The 26387-nt window shown below is 42.5% G+C and overlaps 1 protein-coding gene across 2 annotated transcripts in view; it reads left to right on the top strand.

Moving 5' to 3' along the window:
* Positions 1-26387, top strand: part of BTRC (beta-transducin repeat containing E3 ubiquitin protein ligase) — a 1268207-nt gene that overhangs the window by 218253 nt on the left and 1023567 nt on the right. For both annotated transcript variants that reach the window (XM_086922668.1, XM_086922669.1), the window contains one exon: positions 23793-23900. In XM_086922668.1, coding sequence (XP_086778794.1) covers positions 23793-23900 — 108 coding nt within the window. The remainder of the gene's footprint in view (positions 1-23792; positions 23901-26387) is intronic.

Raw genomic sequence — 26387 nt, 5'->3', positions numbered from 1 at the left:
TAGGAGGCTGAAAACGGCTACCCACTCCATTTTTTACACATATTCTGTGTTTCCTCCTCCATAAAGTGCGTCTCTTGGAGACAAGCAATGTGTACTTTATGATGCCTAAGTAATGAGTGTACTCTGTAGCGTTTAGTGTTATCTCTAAGCCCCCGGACATTTCACATGATGATCTTGGTTTGATCAGCCATGTAGGTTGCCTGCTCCCTCCTCTGTTTCCTCTCATGTTCCCACCCTCCAGATGATCAATAACAAATTCCACCAAACGGGGATACGTGTACTGTCTTTTTAATAACTAACGGAGAAAAAAAGGGTCTGAGGGAAAGTATTTAAAGACCTGCCCAGGGTGAAGTCCCCTGCTCAATGAATCAAATACCAAAAACACACTGGGGGTCTATATAAGAGCCTGTTAGACTCCCAAGAGATACGCGCGCTCCTACAAAAGTCAGTAAGCGTTAATGAGGCTAAGTACCACTAGCTCTCTCATAAAATGCCAAATAGACAACCTAAATCGTTGGATTCACTGTAATTGTTGAGTAGACCCATACAGAGAAATACTGGATTTCCATCAACGTCAAATGTAGATCAAATATTCTCATTTGGTCATCCAAACAGGGATGGTGTGTTTCATGATCATTGAGACTAGTCCATTGCCCATACTCATCTGGGTTGCATCCCCAATTGCCGTGAAGACCATGAGTGTAACGATCGTGATGGAGTTAAGTGCAGAGCAAAAATAATAAAGTGTAGTGAGTTTAAAAAAGGATAGAGGATCAATACAAACAACTTTAATATAACTTGATCTCTCCCTTAATAAAAACAAAGAACAGTGCAAAGAGTGCAGTCTAACCATATAACTGCATATATCGGGCCAACATGTTTCAGCCTATAGGGAACATAATCCCACAGCTTTCTTCAGGGCCTGTTGGACCTGGCCTTGTGGCATTATTCAACCCCGCTACTCAGCTCCCCGTTAGCCCAGGCCCAGCTCTGTACTTAGAAACCCCTAGTTACCCTGCCCATGTCCGACCAAACGCCCACGGCCCGCATCGGCCTGTCCCCGGCCACCTTCCCAGCCCGCGCGCCCCAAACCCACCAGGCCCCATAGGCCCACCGGCAGCCATTTTCCCTTCCCGAGATCCCTGACTCCGTGGGCCTAGCATGACCCCAGCCCCAGCGCAGCTTAGGCTCCAGACGCGCCAGCCCCCATTGGGAGGGAGAGGGCTACCCTAGTGAGAAGAGACAAGGAGTTTCGATGGCACCTCCGGCCTCCCCTGAGAGACTGGTTTCTGTCACACCTCTGGCCTTCCCCTGGGCGCCAGTTTCGATTGCACCTCTGGCCTCCCCGAGTGCTGGCTCCAGACCTGCTGGGCGTCTGGGAATTCCCAGACGCATCCTCAAAGGGATCAAAGGACCAACCGCCGGACCTCGCCCACGGGCCGCCCCCAAAACCTCAGACCTCCGCCTGCGAGGGTCTAGACATCAAAGGGCCACTGGACTATATCAAGGCCCGCCCCTGAACTAGCGGGCAGTTGTATATTGGACAAGGAAGCCCTGCTGATCTGATCGCGGCTGAACTGAACTTGGTAAACTCTTCGAGCCCTGCTGACGCTGTCCCGGCTCATCCCTGGAACTGGAACATCGGAGCCCTGCTGACCTCGTCGCGGCTCAAGCTTTAAAACCCTGAAGATCTGCATCGAACATTCTGAGCCTTGCTGACGTGGTCGCGGCTCCTCACGAACTAACCTCCGGATCGAGCCCTGCTGACTTTGTCGCGGCTCGAGGAGTACTCTAGTCCGGCTGGACTATCGACGCTACCAACACGAATTGAGTCATCCTTAAGTGATTAAGACCTCCAGTGCGACTACCATCTTCCGTAACCCCCGGCTCGAGGATTGAGAGCTGTGCGCAGGGTACGCTACGTACTGGCCAAAGAGACTAAGACTGTCCCGCTACCCCTTTCCTGAAACCTTGAGACTTTTGCGATCCCTTGATCGTGTGTACATAAGAGTGCTAATTCTTTTACCTGTTTATAAAGAAGTTGATATCGAAAACCCATGGTGTGGTGTCTGTTCATAAGTGTGGTGTGGTCCTCGTGTGTACGATTCAATACTTGAGGTCTCCCCCGGCGGGGATCTCTCATTAAGGCTCGGCATTATTGGCAGGAGAGGCGGGTCACGGAGGAGTCGGGTAGACATAACCTGGCCTCTGGGATCGCCCTTCCAACAGGGCCACATTCCTTAACGTTTGCTACTGCATATCAAAAAGTGAAAAATAACTAAACCACTTAAAGGATACATGTGTGTCATCTGAATTTCACATTCCTCTGTAACAACCACTATCGTTTGTATCTGTTCGAAAAAGAAATCAGAAATGCACAATGAGTCCTAGATAAAGGATGTCCTATGGTCAAAGTCCCTAATAAGTGACCTTAACACTTGTCTCACTTGTACTGACCTGTATAGTACTGGGAGTATACCTCACCTCTCCTGGAACCTTGCTCAGGATAAAAGAGGCCCCGCTTCTTGGAAGGTAAAGGAGGAGATGAAAAAGAAGCAATGGGCTAGAGTAACCTCATCATCTACTGACATTAGCTGGTTCCCTCCCAGTAATTACACGTCCTGGAGCGTTTATCAGGTCTTAAACAAAAGAAAGAAATAGATCCCATTCCCAGAAACCAGTCCCGGGCACCTCTCTGTAAGTTTTTATCATTAGAGCCATGAACCTAACTCTGCACATAAGCTCACACAGAAGAGGGGGCCCTATCAACACTATAACCTTGGAATCACCCCAAACTACACTCAAGCTCCAACCCTCAATACAAACTCCGACTAGCACGCCACTGACCTGTCCGTCGTTGCCTCGTAGCCATGAAATGAGCTCAGGGGGAGGCAACGAGGACAAGGCTGTGGCCGTTTATAAAGGGGAGGGGCAAAAAGAGGAGGAGCACCCTTTTGTACATTTGCTCGTGCTTAGTAAGAAACCGCTGTCTGTTACATACCCCCGCGACCATCAAACGCTGTCAGAAGGGCGCAGAAACAACCTGTTTGCATCAGCGAGTAGCAAGATTCTTTCTGACGGTATCGGGTGAGACTCAGTCATTCACCTCTCGCGAGATTCTGCTTCCGGACTACAGAAATAAGTCATTGAGCGTCGTTCTGTAGTTCCTGTGCTTACTTGAAAGTAAATAACCAGCTGAAGCACTGTCAACAAATCTACAAAGGACGAACGTTTAAAACCACATAAGCAGTGAATTAGACAAGTAGCGTCAGAGTATTTGTGGCGTTTTAAAAGAGCTCCGTTTCATTATGCAAAATATGCTAAGGGGCGCCTGTGTTAACGCCTGATTCAGAAAATCTTGTGGACGAAAATGATCCTCTTGCGTAATTGCGCCCTGAAAGGGCATGAAGCTAACATAGCATCTCAACTACAACGTGACATCATCGCCACCATTTTAGTAGTTCGAACTACTACCCAAAACCACAAGGCTTTATTAATAGGCGCATCATCCCACATCCAGTCATAAGAACGAATCGCTGAGACTGTTCCCATGTACTGGGGTAGTAGAATATGTTGAATTAGGGAAGGGCCAACGTTGTGCTCAGTTGTTATGTCGTCACACTATATGTAGTGACGTGTGTGCACTCTGCCACCATTAACAAAAAGCATATTCCCCAGAAAAAGATCTAACCTTGGGGAGGGATATGTGGTATACAGATGGTAGCATTCAACCATTAATCGGATGGTTCGTCTTATAGTCCTACGTGTATGAGACTTGTAACCCTAGAATACCCAAATGAATCAATTCAAGGCCACCCACAGGATCTCATCATTAAGTCCTCTTGTGTCAGTTGCCAGTTTGTAGACCCATTTTTGTTCCTTCAGGAAAAGAAACCTAAAAATATCAACTATATGTGACGGGGTGTATGGTTTCTCTAGGACAGTCCATATGAACTCTGTCTCTTGGTGGTTGTGCTCCACAAAGTGTTTAGATAGTTTGGACAACGTTTTTTTGCACCTAAATACACTCTTGTGCTCAAGGATCCTCGTGCGTATCTTCCTGGTGGTCATCCCAACATATTTCATGTTGCACGGACATGTAAGCTGGTAAATCGGATTGGTGCTATTACAGTTAGTAAATTGTTTTTGCACCCATGGACGGCCTGTGCCTATGTCTATTTCAAGAGAGCGGGCAGTCTGTGGGCAAACTGAACAAGCACCACAGGGATGGTGACCTGTCACCGCTGGGAGATTCCACAAAGTACTGATAGGTCTGTACGGTATATCTTTGGGTCGAGTGTGGACCAACTTATCTCGTAGGCTGGTCGACCTCTTGAAAGCGAATAGCGAAGGCTCGATTATATCATTACTAGCGTTCAGGAGCCTCCAGTGTCGCCTCACTATCTGTTGTATTTTGTTAGACCTAGTGTTGAAGGTGCTAACGAAGGTGATACGCTCTAACGGAGGTTTAGACACCGGAGGGTCAAGGAGACTTGATCGAGTGTTGTTTGAAGCTCGTTTAAGAGAGCGTTTGATCAATTTCTTTGGGTATTGTCTCTCAAATAGTTGATGACATAACTCTGCTGCGTGTTTTGTAAAAGTCTCCTTTTCCGAGCAGTTGCGCCTCACTCGGAGGAACTGCCCGTAAGGCATATTATCTCTGAGGGCTTTAGGGTGCTGGCTCTCGTATAGTAGAAGGGAGTTCCTGGCCATGGGTTTGCAAAATAACTCACTTTGCAGGCCAGACTCGGTGGCATAAATGGAAAGGTCTAAGAATGAAATCCTTTCTTTATTAATCTCCACTGTGAATCGCAAATATTGGTTTTGCATATTGAGTATCTCTTGGGAGTCTAACAGGCTCTTATACAGACCCCCAGTGTGTTTTTGGTATTTGATACGTGTACTGTCTACATCCTAGCACTGTGATAAAAAGCAAACAACCCTAAACAGTAGGATAAAATAAAGAAACCCAATGTACCTCCTCCCACCCTGGATGTACAGCATATCATCAATATACTAATCCAATGTAACTCCCGCTGTCAGTTACCACAGCCTAATTCTTTCCTCCCAGACCATTGCCTACCTCAAATGTGGAGAGATATACCAACCAACCATCTCTGGGACAAAATACAATGCCTTTTTCAAAGTCAAATTAAGCATGATGCACTGCAACCAATTTCTACATATCCAGATCAGTAATCCCCAATACACATATCCCCTCTACCAAGAGACATTGGGAAAGAAAAAAGCGATTCCTCCCTGTATAAGGAAGGAAGGGTAGTTAGACAGCAGCACAACACGGTTGCAAAATATCCATTCCCACATCCGATCACATTAGGGTTCTGCCTCTGTGGTGCATCCTGCACCAGCACACTCCTCCACCCACTCCTGCTCCAACTGCAAATCTGATGAGCCCAATGCCATGGTGCCATAGTCTTGGATCACAACCTAGCAAGTGCACCTCTCTATGGGGTCTGTCTGCCAAACAACTCAGGCTACTCTATAACCCTCCAGTCAGGACCCCCGTGCCTGTTGGTCCCCAGGTTCTGGACCACCAGTATCATGTTCTCTCCTTAGGCACCCTGTCCCAAACCTCCAACCATCACCACACATCTTCTGATGGCCTGCGGTGGTGTCCTGTGGCGAGGCAGAGGTACCAGTGGCTGATGCGCCCTCTCGATGGTAAGCATCGGGGATAAGCCACAAGGCTTCAGGGTACCTCAAATCCACGTTTCAACAAATTGCTCAGTGGCAGATCCCTCAGCCCCACATTATTGTGTTGAGACCTCTCCTCCATATCTTTTACTTGTGCCTCCTAGGTCCCAGATCTGGACGGGACTGTGGCAACCTGCTTCTACAAAGTTGCTTCCACGCCTTAAAGTTCCACAATGGATCTCTCGGCCACCCAAACCTTTTCAGAGGCCTTGCAAAAGTCTGTAAGTAATAAGTTAACTTCAAGGGCCACAGATTCAATTTTCTTTTCCAGTGCCACCCTAGAGCCCAGTCTCATTAGTCTCTTGTTTCATGTATTCATAAACTCCCAATCTAGATCGCAGTTTCCATGTATAATTCAAATAAGGCCGCAAATAAGGCCTTAATTAGAGTCCAGAAGCACTCCTCGAATCCACAAATGTTAGTATAATACCACTCTTGAGTCCAACTTTGGTCGTTCCAATGACTATATTGAGTCCGCTATTATTCACAAAGGCTGCGAGGTCATATCCTCATCTACACCTCATATCTTTAACAGTAACTTCTTCTCCATCGCAGCCCGTGTACATGCTATCTAGATTGGGAGTTTATGAATACATGAAACAAGAGACTAATGAGACTGGGACATCAATACGTCCAAGAATTGTAGCGAGGCAAATATTACCTGTGAGAAGCCTAAGCCCAGACGAAGCCGCAGGTTAACTCAACCACGGCGAAACGCGTTGGCACAAGGGATTGGAATGAGATGAAAATAAAGAACAAAACAGCAAGAGCCCCACTGTTAATCTTCGTGGAATTTATTTTTGTGATAATTATATAATGAAGACTTTAATGTGTGATTGTGTGCTCCATAAACTTCTGTTGTATCTTTCAGGATCATAAAACACATCCAGACATCTCTGGTTAGATTTGCTTTTGTGACTTTTTTTGCGATACTGGGCCCTCAGAGTCTAGGCTTCAAGTGGTGCTACCCCTAAATTATTAATATAACACCAGGTAGATCCTATGAGTTCCAAAAAGAAATGATTATTTTATTTTTATATTTAGTTGTAAACAAAAAAAATTACCAAATCGGCATGTGTCCATCACTTCTAAGTATGCTCCAGTAGAGCGTGTGTTAGGATTCCAACCAGCCTGCATAGAATCTGCTAGTGCAGGTGGTATGTGAGGAGCTCCATCACCGCACCCGAAGATCAGTATGCACACACACTTGTTAGTATTTTAGCCCATATGATTATGATGGTCTAAATCCTTCCTCAGTTCTACCCTGCCTTATTACACCACTGTTATATTAGTTCTCTAAATTATGCCAACCATTTAAAGCTTCCCTGAGTACCTTACTGTGCAGTCGGACCTGAAGGCAGAAGTCCATATTTTAACATTACTGCCACAGCTGTGCTGTCCATGTCCAACCCAACCCTAACGCCAGCAGCTTATATACATTCATATGGAGGATGTTCCCTGGAGCCAGGAGGAGTCGGCGAATGCTCGGCTCCTGTGTCATTACAGAGGATATTTGAAAAGCGCTTCTTGTTCGAAATATTCGCAAGTCACTAGTACTTTTCATTCTTCTTCCTACAAGACTGAACACACAAGGGCAACCATCCTTGTGCCCATACGTCAGGTGCCACGTTCATTAACAGCACGTGCATCAGAGAGTAGACATATTCTTTTTCTGCATCGTTAGTATATGTGTTAAGACAAACATGACAATCCAAACAGGCATTTTAGTAGATGCACAACATTAAGGTAGCCTGCCTTCTCAGTATAGCATAAAACTGCCTCTCACCAAACCCATGAACAGCCCTAACTGGCCTCTCATGACAAGGCTTAAGTTTAGCCAGTCAAGGTATTTTAGTGTATATGAATAACACGGCATTGTGTGATTTGTAAACCCATATTTATAATAGGAGATGTAAAACAATTGCGCGCAAAATCCACAGTTGTCTAGACTAAATGTACGTAACAAGGCGATGTGATACTCGTGCACTGGGGGCCTGGTTGGAGCATCTACCCATTCCTCACGAGCCTGGGGCCCTCAGAGAAACATCTGGCAACAACATTTGAGTTTTTATCTTAGGTTCATGCTCCTGTTGTTTTAGGTTTTCAGGGTCAAATGAATCAACGACTAACCAGAAATGCTCTCATCGCTTCAGAAATGAAACCGTATGAACAATAAATATGTTTTTGTGTTGCACATATATAATTGATTTTTCTGAATGGAAAAAGGTGATCATATTGTCAACCTTGAAGGTAGGAAAGGCTGGTTCAACTTGGGATTCGAACCTGGAAATCGCACATAAACCTATATAAGCAGGTTTTTACCTCAGTGAGCAGCCGAGAACCGCTAAGGATACTCTGCCTTCCTCCCAACCACGGGCAATCAGATCTTCCAAGCCCCTCTGAGGCGTGCCAGTACTGTCCATACAACTTCTAGAAGTCAGACGAGATGTGCTGGGACTATCCATGTAAAAGTATACTCGCCATGCCAGTGAGTGTAGGGACAGCCATAAATATCATGGCAAGGTGTCCTTCTGTGAAGTACTGACACCGTTTATTAAATGTATGGCGCTTGTGCTGAAAAGTGCTGTTCTGTCCATTTAAAGAGTAATAATAACTGGAGTAGCTGCAGCTGTCGCATTGAAAATATAGCATTCCTGCTGCTAATTTGATGAGACACGCTGATAATTTCCTAAATGAAATGTGCAGATACTTTCCATTAAAATTATAGCAGCCCTGTTGTACTGTGCTATAAATATATGGCAGCCTTGAGAGTAAGCAACTGTCAATGAAAAAAGGAGCTGTCCTCCTGAAAAAGATTGGTACTGTCTGATGAATGTATTGCAGCCCTGCTGAGACGTGCCGTTATATTTTGTGTAAAGTAAGTCAGCCAGTTGAAAATTCTAGGTACTGGCCAATAAAAGTCTTGCTTAGATGTATTGATCTAGACACAATACGCGATGGAAGTTTTGCTGAGTGTGCTACGGTCTATAAAAAGAATCGCAACTTCTTGGGCCTTGGAAACAGAGCACTAGAGCGAGGTACAGAGACTGATTAAAGCCTTTCTCCTGCTTCCCAAATGACCTACATCTGCCATGTCCAAGTGTCCTGCTGCCTATATTCCCACCAGGTTAAACTCCTCATGAACCATGTATACTTCCACACAGTGCTGCAAGACTTTGAGCATAAGGGGGGCATTCTACTGTCTGTGCGCCCATGTGTTTGTGTGTGTGTTTGTGTGTGTGCTTGTGTGCACATTGTGTCTTTCTGTTGTACCTGTGGATCCAGTTCTGTGTAGCCGTGCCTTTAGAACTCCCTTTAAAATCCACAGTCTCCTCTGAAGAGTTGAGTTAAAGGTGCTAATTTAAGTCTGCACCATTTGCCAAAGTAGAAAGGTTACCACCGACATAAGCCTGGGGCGAGCCAAGATCTCATATGCTTCTCCTTCTGGTTTGACACCCCCCGCACATCTACAGCCTTCATTCAGGGCTCCACTGCTCTTCTGGCTTCCATACAGCTGTGGAAATTTGACCAGGATCCAGTTGTCAACATCCTTCTCTTCTACCTTGGTGGTCTGCTACAATCTCCCCATAGCTACTTTGGGTGACAAAGTATGCCTACAGCAGCAGAATGGAAGCAGATAAACTTGTTTGGCGAATGAATAGCTCTTCCATGAAGGATTCACACTTCCTCTTCCGAACGAACAGTTATTGGCTTTTCCCGCTGTTGAAGTAAGCATGGGAAATGCGTGCAGAGACAGAAGGCAAAATTACATTGGGCTTAGTACGCCACAAAACTTGGAAAATCCCGTTCAGAATTTTACATAACAGAAATCCCCGTATATTCATCATTTTAACCTCAATGTGAAAACATGAAATCTGCAAAGTAAAAATATAAAATGTACAGTAAGTGTCACGGTGTTGTAATTACATAAAAAGAGTTAAAAGAGTGGTTACGTGAACTCAAAACATGTCTTGTCTTGATATGACAGATGCTCTTACACATTACTGCATTTTCAGTTGCATCATAGGATTACCAGTCTCTATTCAGTCCCTTAATATATGTATATCTATGTAAGTCGTATTTGTGTAGCTGGGACTTGCAAAACAGCCAGCATATAGCTGGTCAAAAATAAATGCCAAAAAATAAAAACATGCACCGGCAAACATTACCTTTTACAATGTGAATTCTGTACATGTGCGATAACTCCTGAATAATATTTTGTGTAGCCCAAACATAATTTTATCCTACAAATGAGGTGGGGGAAGACGGGGCTTTCCGCACCAGACATCCTCTTTATAAATACTCATAAACCAGACCACTTTACCTAAAAGCCGTGAAGGCTCAATTTGAATATTTTGTTAACTTAATAAAGCATTTTAGTCAATAATTCTATACTGCCTAAGCATTTACTCGCCCACTCTAAGGTCACACTCTTTGCTTTTTTTAAAACCTACATTTATTCTTAGCGTTGGTTTATGTCTGTATTATATTTTAGGTGTGTTTTACGGAAACACAGCTAAAAATATATATGTTTCACAGCGTTTAATATTTTTCACAGAATCCGAATGTTTTCCGAGGTTCAGTGAAAGAAAATATAAGCCATATGATATACTGCCTCCAAATTTTTAGCACACGTCCATTTGCGTTTTCAAAAACATGCCCATGTCTGTGTTTACATTTATATGTTTTCAATGTGAAACAACTGGTGTATGGAGTGTGTGGTCCAAAAGTATTGAAATTCATATTGAAAAATCCTAGTTGCGTGCTGCATCAAAGGGGATTAAAGACGTTCCACGTTTCTTCTGAGGCTCTTCGGGTTCACCGAGCTGTTAATAGAGAATACAAAACAGGTGCAAGGATAAAGACGAGAGCTGACGGTACTCTTTAGTATGAATGTATCCTATTGTATTTTTCTAACTTTAAATTTGTATACGCATATGTTTGCCTAGTATGAAATAGTGTTTTACATTTCACAACCAGGATCGACTGTTTTAAACTCGTTAGAATTTCCAGTGTGACTTTTCTTTTGTACATTGAATTCACACCTTTTTAAAGAGTGCAATTTTGGTTAACTGGCCTGTAAAATTCCACAAAATGTTCGCCAGTGTTCGCGAATGTAATTCTTACAGAAAAGAGGAAAACATTTTTACAGACATTCAAGAAAAATATATTGTTCTTTAATGCAACATTTTGCTCTAGCAACTGCCTCTTTCCAAAATTCGCCCTTCTGAATTGGGTACATTCTGTTTTGCAGTGACAACGGAACGGGGTTGGAGGGAAGGGCGTGGTGGGGGTTAAACATTATCATTTGTAAACGGTGCGTCTTAAACCAGCACTTCTGATCCATCCCTTTCCATTTTCGCATCTATCATTTTCTTCAGAGCTACGTGGCCTACCAAATGCCCTGAACCAGCAGAGTACCAAAGTCGGGTACCTCTGGTCAGGGGCGGCTCTCGGTTCATGGCGGCTCTGGCTAGGGAGCTTAGGTAGGGGGCCCCCGGAGGAACGCAGGCGCGGAGGCCAGTGAAGAGTGGAGGGTCAGGGTGTTTGGAAGTGGAACAGAGCCGGAGGCCGCCAAATCCCTGCCAGGGGCCACCACGCAAATATGTATCCATCCTCAGAGGATTATTATATTAAGGATATATATTGGCATGGTGGCCCCTGGGGTTTGGCGGCCCTGTGCTGGTGCACAGCTTGCACATGCCTAAGGCCACCCCTGCTCTGGCTTACGATGTGCTGTGCCCATACTTCTGTTCCTCTCTACCTTTTATGGATTACCCTGATTACGAATGCCCAGATTTACACCCAGCGAGTTTCCCCCCAGAAATCGGAATGAACTCCCAGATTTCGTGTTTACCGCACCAAATCCCAAATATCTCTGTAATTCCCGTTCCTACTGAATTGCTTCAGGTTTGGCCTGCCGAAGTTGAATGGGGTTTGTAAACTTTATCGCATCTGTCAATTGTTAGGTGCAGTAGAGACTGCACTCCTCATAACTCCATTGTGGAAACCTGGGTGTGCAAAGGACGTGGCTTTTTTTGCCCTACTCTTAATCAAGTAATTATCCATGGCTCATGTTAATTCAAGCAATTTACCTATCAACGTTTTGTTTTCCAATATTAATCAAGATATGCATTCTCAGCCTTACCTTTATTTTTTCAGATATTTTTATTAGTATGTATTTACAACTTGCAGTACATTTTATGTTCTGTTGCCAAATTATCATGACCCGTTTTAATGCATTCTTTGTGCCCTTTTCATCTTTTTTTTTTTATACCTAGTGTCTGTGCAACACCACCTCCTTTCATCCACTAAATAGGTTCTGTTTACTTATATAAGTTAATAATTTGCCATTTTTTCAATATTTCTCTGCGAAACCATGCTTGCTTTCATGACTGCCTTCTAATACTGTTGTTTCTGCATTGCTGTCTGACCATTGTCGATTTTATTTTGACTTATGACTTAATTTTTTTAGTGCCTTTAATCCACCAAATTCATAGGGTTGCAGAACTGACACACATTCTCGTTGATCTTTTGTATAACCCTGGGCGAAGTACTATGCTACGCTTGCGTAGTTTGCGCTACTTGGCGCTACGCAAATTGCACGACGCACAGTGCAAACACGCGTATCGCTCATTTTTTGCTTGCTCGCGGTCCTCAACGTCAAGTTGGCGACCGCGAGTGAGCAAAATGACATCCCTGCGAGACTTTTTCCTCGTTCGCGATCTGCAACATCAGGTTGCCGATCGCAAGTGTGGAAAATAAACCTCCCGCCGAGATTCTTAATGCGGGGAGGTCAGGTTTCTCATTGCGAGTGGTCGCGTATGCTCGCGACCGCTCGCGATGAGAAACTACCAGTCCGCGTTGAAAAAGCTGCAGCTCGAGTAGAAATCTACTCGAGCGGCAGAAAACGACCGCTTGCACTGTGCAAGATGTGCAGCTAGCTGGCCAGGTACAGCCGTTGCTACTCCTCTGTGGAGGTACAGCCTCAAGTACCGGTATTACCATGATATACCAAACTGGGCTCACAGCTGTCCACACAGAGTAAAATGCTGAAAAGTATTTCAAAAACAATTTGGACAAAGGGTCAATCTTACGAACTTGTGTCCTTGATAAATTACACTTTTCACAGACACAGCCCAGTAATACTAATTGTATGAAGGTACGAAACTAAAAAGTTGCCACCGCTTCGTGTTTAGAATGAACTTTACGTTATGTCTGAGTCTATCCTGACTGTGTAATACAGGCCACAGATCACCTTTTGAGAACATGAAGTATTAGCCCATCTCGCACACTCCTGGTAAAATCAGAGACCGTACACACTACTGTCTCTTTATTATCAACCAGCTTTGAAGCAGGTGTGTTGTGAATATTGGTCCTACATTGTGCAAAACACCTAAAAGTAGTGAACAAATCGACCCCACTCCAAGCGAGGATGGGGTAGAAGGGTTGCCATTTTCCACATTGCCATGCACGTTCCTATCTCCCTTGAATAGATTGCAGTTGCGATGTCATTATCAAGAATTAGGTATTCAGTGTAGTGCAAGGTTTACATTTACTGCAATAAAGCATACTTTCCCAAGCTGGTATAACAATGCTCCATGTAAGTGCACCGTACTCTTACTTCAATTAGGCAAGCATTTCCATGTCAGGATCACAGTGTCCCAATTAGGTGTGCACTTCAATGGCAGATTAATAGCTCCCACGTTAGGTACTCATTTCTGTGTTGGTATCACAATATTGATGATGAGGACTACCAGTTTCTAGAAACTTTTGTCGTAAGGGGGTCCTTACGCCTAAAAAGGTTTTACAAGGGGGTCTCGGCATCAAAAAGTTTGAAGACCTCTGATTTAGGCACACATTTTCATGTCAGCATCACAATGCGTAATAGGCACACGTGTTAATGCCATTAGCATGGTGCCTCAGTTTGATTCACATATCCATATCATGTTCACATTTGCCCCTGTTAAATTCCCGTTCCCATGCCAGTATATAACGCCCCAGTCAAGTACACACTTCTGGCCAGCTTCACAAAGGTTGGTTAAACGTTTCCTGACAGGGTCACAATGCTGTGGTTAGGTACACAAACCCCGTGCAGGGTTCATAATGCCCAAATGAGGTTCACATTTCCATCCAAGGCCAACGTTCACAGTACTCCAATAAGGTATGCTAGTATCACAATCTTCTTGTTACGGTAACATTTCCATACCAGATGAACAATCCTCCAGGTAGCTACATATTTTCATGCATTATTACAGTAACTCATTAAGTTACACTTTATCATGCAACATCACCGTGTTGTAGTGAGGTACCTATTCATGTGTGGGATCACGCACCTCAGTTAGATGCACATCTCGATGCACAATCTCAAGGCACCAGTTAAATACACAGTTCCATGTCGGATTTGGAGTTATCCAGTATGGTATACTTCTTAATGCCAGATTCCAAATGCTCCTCTGTGCAACAACATTGCATGCAGTATCAGTGTGCCTATTTAGCTGCACGTTTCCACGTCAAGCTCATTATTTTCCAGTCAGTTGACACGATGTTATTGCATTATCACAATGCCCCAGTTTGGTACACATTTCCATGTCAGAGTTACAATGCCACAGTTAGGTACATATTTCTGTGCGCTATTACATGCCCTAATAGTTAAATAGAAGAATTTTTTAAATTATGTATTTATTTGTAGTTTATTGTACAATTCTGCTTACCACCTAGTTGAGTCCCTGAGAGTCCACAAAGGTGATACAAGTAAGAAGATAAAAACATTGGCACTCCAGATGAATGTGCTCACCTACATCAGGAGGGTGAACATTGTCAAAGTCTTAAAATTGCAGAAGCACAGTCACAAAGCTAAAGTTAGATGAGGTGACTCTCTAGTTTTAGGCGTCTGACTGGCTGTGTAGGGGTAACAAAACACTGTTCATAATAGTTACGTTGCCAGATAAGTACTGAGGTTTGGCAGACTGGGTTTGCCAAAGGCCTGGATAAAGAGGTGAGTTTTCTGGAGTTTCCTGAATTTCCCCAAATAATTCCCTACAATCCAATGTGGTTGAAGAGTATTCCACAATGAAGAACCTAGAACATGGAGAAAATGTCTGCCAGTTTTTTTTGTACCTGCACTGACAGATGGCAAGTTGAGGATTGCAGACCTTACTCTTTTCATTGGTTGATAGGGAGTAAACTACATGGGGACATAGGTTGAACGGAGATCCTGTTTAGCTTTTGAAAGGAGGCAGCAGTTTTCAATTGGGATCTCTCTTTTATCAATAGTCAGTGAGATGTGGTTAACTCATGGTACAACTTCCTTTCCTCTATGGCTAGTCTCTTCTCTTCAAGGGCCTGCTTTTTCTCAGCCAGAGCCTGTTTCCATTGTTGCTCCAACTTCTCACGATCTAGTCTTAGTTTCCTTTCTTTCCTCCTGTCATTCAGCTCCTATGGGGACAGGTTCCTGGAGGAGACACTGCTTCTGGCTGAGGGAACCACTATTGCTTCCTGCAGGTCGTTGGCCCCCTCCCCAAGAAGTAGTTAAACCCCATTGGAATCTACACTCAGGTTATTCTCCTCTTCTATGATTTCCTGCTCCTCCTCACTTAGCTTGTCACATCCTGCAACCTGGGTCTCCGCCCAGGCTCTCAAGGCTTTCTGGAATTCTACCTTCTTGGTGAGTCCCTTAATATACATCTGAAATCCTTTACAGAGCCCCTTTAGCTGGGTCCCATTGTAGACTCCAACTTAGCCAGCTCAAAATCAGTTACTGCAGTTGCAGGTATTATTACTTCTACAGTTTGTGACATGGTCTAGCAGGAAAAAATCACAAAGGCTAAACAGGGTCAATTTAAACTAACAGCAATCAAAATGGTCTCAGTACAGAGTTGTAGTGCACAATGATTTACTGTCTGATATTGCACAAACGCAAGTCCTATCCTCACCGCTGATCACCGATGTTAGAAATGGGGTTTTCTGGTTGGCTAAGGTATACACCCAAGCCTGGCGGAACCCACCACTCTAGTTACACTAGATACACTATAAGATAAGCTAGATACACAACTGAGATAACCTGTGTTCCCCCTCTGGTAACTTGGCACAGAGCAGGCAGGCAGGCTTATCTAAAGAAGCAATGTGTGAAGTATTTGTGCAACATACCAACCCAATCAGTTCGCCACAAGAAGATTCTACATACACACGCTTATAAAGAAAGTAGCTGTTTGTATTAGGCTCAACATAAGACCAAAACAATAAAAATACAAATAATACTTTTTAAGTTTTGGCGTTTTCAAGTATGCATTTAAAATCCCAGTGCTGACAGAAATACATTTGTTTCTCTTAGGGTAATTACGGTAGCATTCTGTTGAGAGTGCCGGCAGAGCACTCGTGATCAATGCATGTTGCGGTCATGCTGGACTGGGGGTGAAGGACAGGGATCCCTGCAAGGGATCAACAGGTATGCATCTTTTGCTGCGCAGGCTCGCAGGTACTTCCAAACCAAGAAATAGCCTCAGGTCTCTCTGGACCAGGGTGCACAAGTTATTGCATCGCTGTGCGGTGCTTGGCGGACCCAGTACCTCTTGTTGCAGGAGTGGTCCTCACGACACTGGGAGCCCTCCTGTGGGGAAAGCAGTGCAGCATCATGCCGGGCAGTCCGGCTCTCGGGCGGTCGCCGCAGGCTTGGCAAAGTTCTGCTGGTCTCCACTGTGACGCATCGTGTGGCCTCCGCAGACGTGTTGCTTCTGGGGATAATTGGTTGTTATGGCAATGTGGTGGGGATGCTGGAAAGACTTCCCTCGAATTCAGCGGCGTCTGATCTGGCCCAAGGCGGTATTTCTATTCAGTGCATGGCACTGAACTGGATACATTCAGCACAAAGCGAGCACTGTATGCCGGTGAAGTATGGCTTTATAGCGAAGTCCTTCCTGATGCAGAGTGGAGTGCTCAGGACGTGCTATTAGTCAGAGACTGGCTCTTGCAGTAGAATAATAACAAGTCAGGAAGCAAAGTCTTTGATGGCCTTGAGGTTTTGGGGAATGGGGGCAAGCCATCAAGCCCTTGGAAAACACTCAATGTCACAATGCAGAAATAGTAGGCAGCAGGCCAGCAAAGCAAGGCAGTTGGCACAGTGGCAGTCCTTCCTGCAGCTCAGCAAGCAGCAGGCCGACAAAGCAGAGCAGTTAGCCAGGTGGCAGTCCCTCCTGGCAGTACAGCTGTGTTTGTGGCAATGTGCTGATTAGAGCCAGCGATGTCTGGATACTGGTCCAAAAGCATCTGTTTTAGGGGAGCCAGAGACCCAGTACTTATAACCGGAAGTGCCTTTGATGTAGGGTGTAACTTGCCAATGCTAACCTATGAGAGGGGTAAATGAAATAGGCTGTTTCTCACTACCAGGACATGTAAAGAATAAATCTACATGTCCTACCTTTTACTAAGGGCCTACCTTAGTGGTGACTCGTGTAAGAAAAGTAGAGTTTAAGGCTTGGCAAGTAGTTTTAAATGCCAAGTCGAAGTGTCTGTAAAACTGCACACACAGGTACTGCAGTGGCAGGCCTGAGCCAGGTTCGGAAGGCTACTTTCTGTGTGTGTTATAGGAAAAGGACCTGCAAGGGGTTTTATTTTCTTTCTATTTGTCAGCACTGATAGGATCCGTTATAAATAATCAGAGTACCTAACACTGTTGTCAATCAGTGGCTGTGTTATTTTATTAGCTATTAGTATAGGGGTCCCAAAGGATCAATAAAACTAGTGTTACCACACTAACACAGTAAATATAAAAATAATGAATAAATGCAAAAAACCAGGGTTTAGTGTTGTCTGAAAGTTATTATTTGTTTTCAAGACAAAGAAATATATATTTTTATACAACAAAGATAAGCATTCACATAAAATAGGGTGCATACATAGATTTTCTTTAGATATTCAAGGTGTCGATTGCTTCCTCCTTTGATATATCCAAATTATAAGTCCAAACTGCTTATAAATAATGGAGGAAGCAATCGACACCTTGAATATCTAAAGAATATCTATGTATGCACCCTATTTTATGTGAATGCTTATCTTTGTTGTATAAAAATATATATTTCTTTGTCTTGAAAACAAATAATAACTTTCAGACAACACTAAACCCTGTTTTTTTGCATTTATTCATTATTTTTATATTTACTGTGTTAGTGTAGTAACACTAGTTTTATTGATCCTTTGGGACCCCTATACTAATAGCTAATAAAATAACACAGCCACTGATTGACAACAGTGTTAGGTACTCTGATTATTTATAACGGATCCTATCAGTGCTGACAAATAGAAAGAAAATAAAACCCCTTGCAGGTCCTTTTCCTATAACAAGTATTGCCCAAGCCCGCAAGGGTATATTGGGTTGCTCACCCATTTATCTTACTTTCTGTGGGTGGCACAATCATGGCTGAAGCCCACTAGTAGCATTTATGTTACAGGCCCTGGATACAGGGTGTGCCACTTTACAAGGGACGTATACATAAAGTAAATATATCATTCAAGTATACACCAATCACCAACATGTTTAGGGAAGAGGTATATGCCCTTTAGCCCTGGTTAGTAGTGGTAAAGTGCTCAGAGTCCGTAGGCCAACAAAAGGAGAATCCCCAAAACAGGAGGTAAAAAGCAAACAGTTGGGGGACATAACACCCTAAGGATGCCAGGTCTAACAGTTTACAGTATTTATATATTAATGGTTGGCTGAGAATGTCCCCTGCATGGTATGCACGCATGCACACCTGCCCTGAGTGACCCAACAGCATGTGAAACTGGTATCCTGACTTTTTAGTAGCCCAGATGAGATGTTAATCCAGCGTGCATGCTGAGGCCAAGCCATGTGCCAGTTAATGCCAAGATCCAGAATCTGTTCTCTAACCAGGGAGGGGGGAGAGGTCTGAAGAGTGCCCTCTTTTGTTGACTTGAGACTACTGTCTACATCCTGGATTGTTGACATAAAGTGAAGGTGACAGATTGCAGATTTTTGTAAATTAATAGGCTATTTTCTGTGCCATGGAGGAGTGCGGCCTGCCAGCCCCAATCGAGTAAAAGTTCGGCTTCAGTGTAACACCCAGACTCTGGAGCTGACATTCTGTGTGCAACTGGAGTGTGTATACATTTTATGTGTGTGTGTGGAGCATACATGACAGTGTGACTGTTGAATGTGAGTATCCTTGCTAGTACCAGTGGGATCTATTGTGGATGACCCATGGTTTAGCATAGCACAAGATGCAGGGGGTGTATACAGCCTCTCAGACTACGGATGTGTATTTCCTGTATTCCTGAAGTTGAAGAGTGCAGACCCAGATGGTGAGCAAGTGAGAATTCACAATGCTACCTTTGGAAATTCTAAGAGGACCTGTTAGCAAATGACTGCTGATTTGATGATCCTGAGCATTACCGTGTGGTGGTTGGTGCAGAGTCAGCAGGTTCTTTGTTTAAAGGTAGGTAGGTTTCCAGGCAGGGCAGGCCATTTTGTCTGTTCCTGATTCCTGTTGAATACTGCTGCTTGGAGCCAGCAACACCACTAGCTGCTGTGAGAGCCATCATCTTGCAAAAGGGATGTGCTTGCACTACAGCCATAAAATGACATTTGAAAGGGATCCACCTCAAATTGGTCCTAGAATCTTAAGACTGTGAATTCACATTCCCTGTCTAGAAAGTTAGCATAACATTAAGACCCAAGCCAATCCCCTTTGCTTCAGTTCCAAGTTCTTATTACCACAGGAAGTGAGTGCTTCACAAAGTACTAAAAGAACTGCTGTGAAACTAAGGCTGTTGTTTGCATGAAAGCTAGTGTCCCTGAGGTGAGGGGGCATTACCTGAAGTTTGTGGAATTTTCTGTCAGCCTAGTAACTAGAAGCCTGCCTATCTGCTATGAGAAAAATAATGAGAATGCCTTGCTCTGCATGAGGACAGATTGTTCAAGAGGAGAAGCCCAGCCATGATCCTAGCATTTGGAACACCAAGAAGAAGTCTACCGCCAAGTGTGAGCTTTACTGAGTCGGACCTGAATCGTGAGTGTTGCCCGGTCTTCCAGGACGTGGCTTAAGTGGCAAACTGTATAAAGAAACGCTAAAGAAAAAGAAGAGTGTGACATCAGATACCCCTGTTGCATGGCAGGACTAGTGCTGCCATTGCTGTCATGTGGCACATTCCCCTGAAGATCCATCCCCGCGAAAGCATGAGAGAACTGTCTCCAGCCCGGAGACTGGAGCTTTCAAAGATGAGCATCTGTCAAGGAGATCTGCAGTGCTGAATCCCTCAGCATCCCAAGAACGGCTGCCACTGTGTCGAGCAATGCCAAAGAAGACACTGATAGACTAAGTCTAGTGGGCTCTAGTTTTAATTGCTGAAGAACATAAAGACTCCCTTCAACCAGCCTTATGTAGATCAATTTTACTTTCAAATGTAGGCCCCAAGATATATACTTATACCCCTGGCATATAGTTTAAAAAGTAATTGGATTTTTGAATAGCCCATTTAAAAAAGGAACTTTGTAAAACTAGAACATCCATTGATAACAGTAGACCTGTGGGCCACCTAATAAATCAAGCATGGGCGACTGTTGCAGTAGATGCTGAATGGTCACCGATGAACGAGAACCTTGACAGAGTTTTACTACAAACATTATGGTGCTTTAAAAAATAAAAAAATAAAAAACAGCTATCTGGATCATTTGAATATTTTTCAGATTAATTGTTTACAAAAACAAAGAGCAGGACTGGGATGCGTGCCTTCTTTATTTTTAAATTTGTCACTAAGGCTCCTGCTTTGTGTCTTTAAAAAGAAAAGGTACTATAAGTGGATTAAAGTGCACAAAATATAGTTAATTTTCGTCCAGTATTATCCTATTTGCCTTTAAGATTAAGGAATCTGCACTCATAATGCTAAAAGTCATCATTAAATATTCAGCAGTCACAGGACATGGACTCCTCCATAGGACAAAGTCAGAGTGTATACCCCTAATATACTATATGATAAGTTCATCATAATAAGAGATTATTGGCTGATACTGCAATTGGGACCTATGAAGTACCTCTGCCTCCAGTTCAAAAATAAATTGGAAGTCCCTATCCAATTATATGTGGACCTCACCATACAGAAAATAAAGATTTAACAGAGAAGAGGCTTCCTAAATTCTGACCAGATCGGGTCAGTTAGAGTCCATCAAACTAACCAAACCACAAATAACTAAATACACCATATGATCCCACTAAGATTCCTGTTGTATTTTTGACTCTGTAGACAAGATAAGTCTCCAGATTCTTATGGAACTGTGCCAAAAAATGCTGACTGCTAAAGCCACGTAATGGTTTAAGTAATCGCAATGTGTCTGAGATAATCAGATGAATCTGTCTTCTATTGTCTCACTCTGAATATTAGATTGTCTAGGAAGCTGAAGCGGATCCTATAGCATAGTCTTTGTATGGTTCACTGCCACAACAGTTCATTGAAATGTCACAACTTAGATGGCATTGCACAAGTGTGACCCCCACTGATATTGCCACTACAGAGAAGGTCACTATATTGTTAAAGTTAAGAACTGTAATTTCCAGATACGATCATATCATTTAGAGATTCGATTTATTTAATAATATTTATTAATATTATTAAAAAAGGGCCAGGGCTATCTATTTCAGTTAATTCGTTTGATATGTTTTTAATTTAAATGAATTGATTGCTAAAGTCAATGAATTTAATTTTAATGACAAAAAATGTATTTAACTTAAAATGGACAGATAAATTAGGTTTGGCATTAGACGTAGGTTAAGATTAATTATTCATTGAATTGATAAAAAAAATACAAATCCGGAATATAGTTTGGGTAATTTTAAGGGTAGGCTGAGGATAATGATATAATTAAATGTAATTTAAATGTACTTTATGGACAGCCTTTGATTAATTATAAAGAATTACAGTTATTGTTCATTTAGGGATATTGTTAGAGTTGGCATAATGATTACATTAAGGTTTGTAATTATATTTAATATACATAATGAATTATATTAAGTTGCATTTAATTTGGTATAATGCAAGGACTATTACACTTATAATTAGATACATTGACCCTCAAGGTATTAACTCATAGCCATTGGCATTCTTACCATATTTTTTTATTCTGAGTCCTACTATTCTTTGTCCCAGTCTTTAGATTTTGAGGCTGATTTATTTTTATTTATCCGTGGCAGGGACAGTCAGATGCCTCAGCCCTTTAAATTAAACGGGAATGCCTAGTCCCTTTTTTCCCCTCATAAGTCAGTTTGCAATACCCAAGGAGTACTACACTGGATAAAAAAACTGGCAACATATGGAGACTGGATACCCAGGCCTGTAATAAGTAATGGACGAACTGTCAGTAATCAGAATCTTATCACTTGATCCCTGTTCCAAGCCACAGTCCTGTTTGTAAGAGTAAATGCTCCCGAAGTACGAAATGAATCCTACAACACTCATAACTCTCGAAAAAGCATTTATTTAACGTACGAGTAAGCCAGATATGGACACCACAGTGTACTCCAGACAGAGAAAAACAATATTGCTAACAAGTGGCAAAATGTTTGGGTACCAGAATTCCCAAACCTAAATGTTCATAGAACTAAATTATGCCTTCAAACGATAGTCATCTGACTTCCTGTAAAGGCAATGTCAAAAGGATGAAGTAAGAAGGCCTCAGAACTATGGCATATCTTCCTGGACCGCTGAAGTGTTAGAGAACTAGTTACAGTCACCTATGTCATTCCAGAGGAAACCTCATTAGAGAAGAGAATAAAATGTCCCCAAGAAATAAAATGCAGCCTAGGAGGCACAGACAATCGCTAATAAAAAAAAATGAAACAGAGTAAGAGTAAACACATAACAAAATGTTGCAGAATAAGCTTAAAATATGCTTAATCCTGGTAGGATACACAAACAAGAACAACTGGAGTATATGAAAACACATACCGTTAGCATCAGCAAGGTCTAACTCTTCCTTTACAGCTCACTTGCGGGGTCTGGTCGGGCTACTACCAATGGGAACATCCAGCTAATTACTTAAACTAGAAAGGTAATGGGTTAAGGATTCTGTCAGCAGACATTCCCTGCCTAGTGATAGTTTCTGCTTTCATTAATTCTGATGGGATGAGGGCTCAGTTAAATTGGGGCACACTCAAAGAAGTCCAACACTCTATCACCACAGTTACCTAATGTCGAATCTGGATTGTATTCCCAGGATGAAAGATATCATCCAAGATTAGGTAAGCCTTTAACTGGTCTAACATTGGGTAATGTGTGTGTGGGCACAAGCAGACACTAAAACCAAGAGCACCACCCACCTATGGAGAAAATGCCTGCTGTCGATTCTATGTATTAAATGACGGGAAGGTCCAGAAGGTCAGGGAAATAGTCAGGTTGGCCCATATTAAATTATGTAATCCCTTTCTGCTCAAATACTGCCTCAGAGCAGTGCATACATCCTATATAAACTGTATTTTCACATGCGGCCATTGGCTTCTAACAGACCACTGTCCAATCAGAAGGCGCACTCTCACTCCATCTTCAAATATTTATTTGATAGATGGGGTGAAAAGTTGAGGCAGACCCCAGTGTGCATTACATTTGCTCTGCTACCTTAACATACCTATGTGAAAGTATTTTTCACGATTTTCTATCTTTTTGTAGTCTCCTATATATAGGATCTGAACTGGATTCCTCCCCTGTGAATGAAACTATAAATCTCCACTGGCCACTTAAATTATCGTTACTTGCTCAGGCAAAACAATTCCACAAGTACACTGTCATATGCTTTGGCTTTTTTGTGTGCGAGTTTTATAAGAGGGAAGTTCTACACCTATGGTACTTTTCACCAAACCTAGCCACAGTTAAACCACGGTGGTGATCTGTATTTATTTTTTGCTGGTGTTTTTCTAAGCTCTCCGGCCTTCATAATGACAGCCATTTGAATCTGTAATTTCAACTGATTAAAATATTCTACAATCAAGCTTTAGGACATGCTGTAAGGATGTTAGGTAGTACTAGCATTGATTCTTTTTGTCATGCTTTACCGTCTCATAGTCTTTTTCTCTCTACAGTGCTCTATGCCCAGGTCTTTATGGCTAGGTTGCTCTAGCCTAGCAGACAGCATGCCTTCACTAAGATGCCTGTATAACCCTGGGACTGACACGCTCAACGTTTTTCAGGTACTTTCTTGCTTGCTTTTGTCCATTTACTCTGTTTTTGTGGTATTACGAAAACTGCCTAGGTTTGTATTTTAGAGGAACTCTGAAAGGTCTGCCAGACTGGGATACTGAATCTAATGGAAGTTTTGGCCATGGGTCATCTCAAAATAACTAAATCTGCTGATATAAATGTGATATCTTTCTGAATATTCTTAAATTAACCTCACTCTTATTTGTGATGTAAGTTTAGCACACCACTTAAGTTGTTTGTTGTAATTCAACAATTTTAATTGGTGTTTCAAATGTGAAACTAATCATTACGTTGTCAGTTTTGAAATCAATTATAAAATAAAACAAATTGCAGTGTAGCCCAATGATATAAAGAGGAAAGAACATGGGAGGAATCTATCAGTGTAATGTGATATACATTATCTAGGCGAAGCAATGCTTCTTAAGTCCTAATTCACTCTGCCACAATCCTGGTTAAATTATTTTTCTGAACTGCCTATCGTAATTAACTAACTGCTGACCTGTCTACACTTGCAAATGGATTTAGTCATTTGTAATACAGTGACATTTTCATTGTATCCTTGAAATGATGACCACATATTCACACCTTGTTATGATGATGGTATCCCATCTGATAAATTACTTCAGGGGTGTAAATTAACACTGTAGGATTACATGACTACGAAACAAAGTTTCTACCAGTATCTCCAGACTGTTGGTCTTCTATAAAATGATGCTGGGTTTGTAACTGTATTCTGATTTATTTATTATATCACCCACCTAAACACTGATCACTGCTCCACGCACACTGTATATATTGGCCCATTTCTGTCACCATTTTTCTAATGAATGCCAAACAACTCATGTTATTCTTTATAAGAAAATACCCATTGAAGAATAAAATGCAGATATCATTCTTCCAATCATTTCCTATTTTGTACATTGAATGAATAAAAAAGCCTACTAGAGCACACTATTACACCAACAGAGTTATCGTGGTGTTAAGAAGAATCGCAGAGACACTACAAAGATAATTAGTAAAGAGCCATGTTTCCCAATTTTTACAAAAAGTTGCATGAGCAGGCTCACTATGATTCTGAAGAGTAATGATGTTCCACTGCTTTTTTGACTGATTGTAGGCCTAGGTACTTGATAGCTGCAATAATACGTGTTGGTGGGAATGTATAGAGAAAATCTAAGTTGAAGCAAAGGAGAGTCATGTTGATGCAAGACATTGTGACAGAATTTCAAAGTGGCTTGAAAATTGATTGCTTGGAAACAAGCAGCTATTGAAGAGCAACCAGATTACCGCTGACGGAAGAACAGGAAGTTAACCTCAGAATGAGCCTGACAGAAACATTCTGGATAACTTGGACGCATTGGATGATGGATTGTACATCCATCCAAGGCTGGATGACTTTACACAGCATGCAGATAAAGAGCAATAGTATAAGACGACACAATGTATTGGATAGGAGGTGGTCAAATATAAGTTTAAGATTTTTTTGCAGCTTCCACTGGAACAGGGATAGAGTCAAGTTCAACATCCCACTGCAGAGTCAACTGGAAGCTTAAGGGGCAACCAATGATCAGGTTCTTGTTTTGACACTGTTTATATTTAAATAGTTTGATTTTATTCAGGAGCATACCACCTTCATACAAACACTAAAACAGTCTTACACTGGGTCTAACTCGTCATTAAAGAGACAGTATTTTGGGTCTCATCCCACATCTCAACCCAAAGGATTGCCTAAGCGAGATAGAGACTAAATATAGTAGGACTCAAAGGGGTACTTTGGGTAACACTGCAAAGTAGGGGTTTAGAGACAGACTGCTAAGGTGATAGGCGGACTTCATGATACATTTCAGTGAGATATGAGGTGCTCCAAGCCAGTTCAGAGCCTTGGGTGCTTAAACTGTTTGATAAGGGTTGTGTGAGAAACAGTGTCAAATGCAGCCCTTAGGCCCATTAGATTCAATGCAGGTCCCCCTCCATGGTCAAATATTATATGGAAATCATCAACTCCTCCACTTTCAATGTTTGTCCCTTGCACGCTGCAGATACCTGCTTGAGCATGATCAAGAAAGGAATGAGCCTCGATCATGGGAAAGATTTGTATATTGAGTGCTCTCTTTATAGTTCTCTATTGTTTTGAGTGGAAAAGGTGGGAGAGGCATAGGTCTGAAGCCTCTGAGAATATGGGGTCTGCTGTAGGATTTTTAAGGAGTAGTACAGCCATTGCTAGTTTCCACATCAAGGGAACTAAGGCAAGTGCATATGAAATGTTGCACAAAGATTCAGTTGCTTGAATTACATTTTGCACTACCATGTGAAGGACTTAATAATGCAAAAGAGAAACTCAACTTAGATAGACATAAAGTAGAATAAATTAGCGATTTTCCAACTCTTAGACCATTGCCTCAAGCAACCATTATCACCTTTTCACCTGCTTTGTTAATAAGCTCTGCTTGCTGCCTGAGAATCACTATGGGGTCTGC

The sequence above is a fragment of the Lissotriton vulgaris genome, chromosome 5 (genome assembly GCF_964263255.1).
Source record: "Lissotriton vulgaris chromosome 5, aLisVul1.2, whole genome shotgun sequence".
NCBI classification, from domain to species: Eukaryota; Metazoa; Chordata; class Amphibia; order Caudata; family Salamandridae; genus Lissotriton; species Lissotriton vulgaris.
This window is presented reverse-complemented; position numbering and strand designations above follow the sequence as displayed.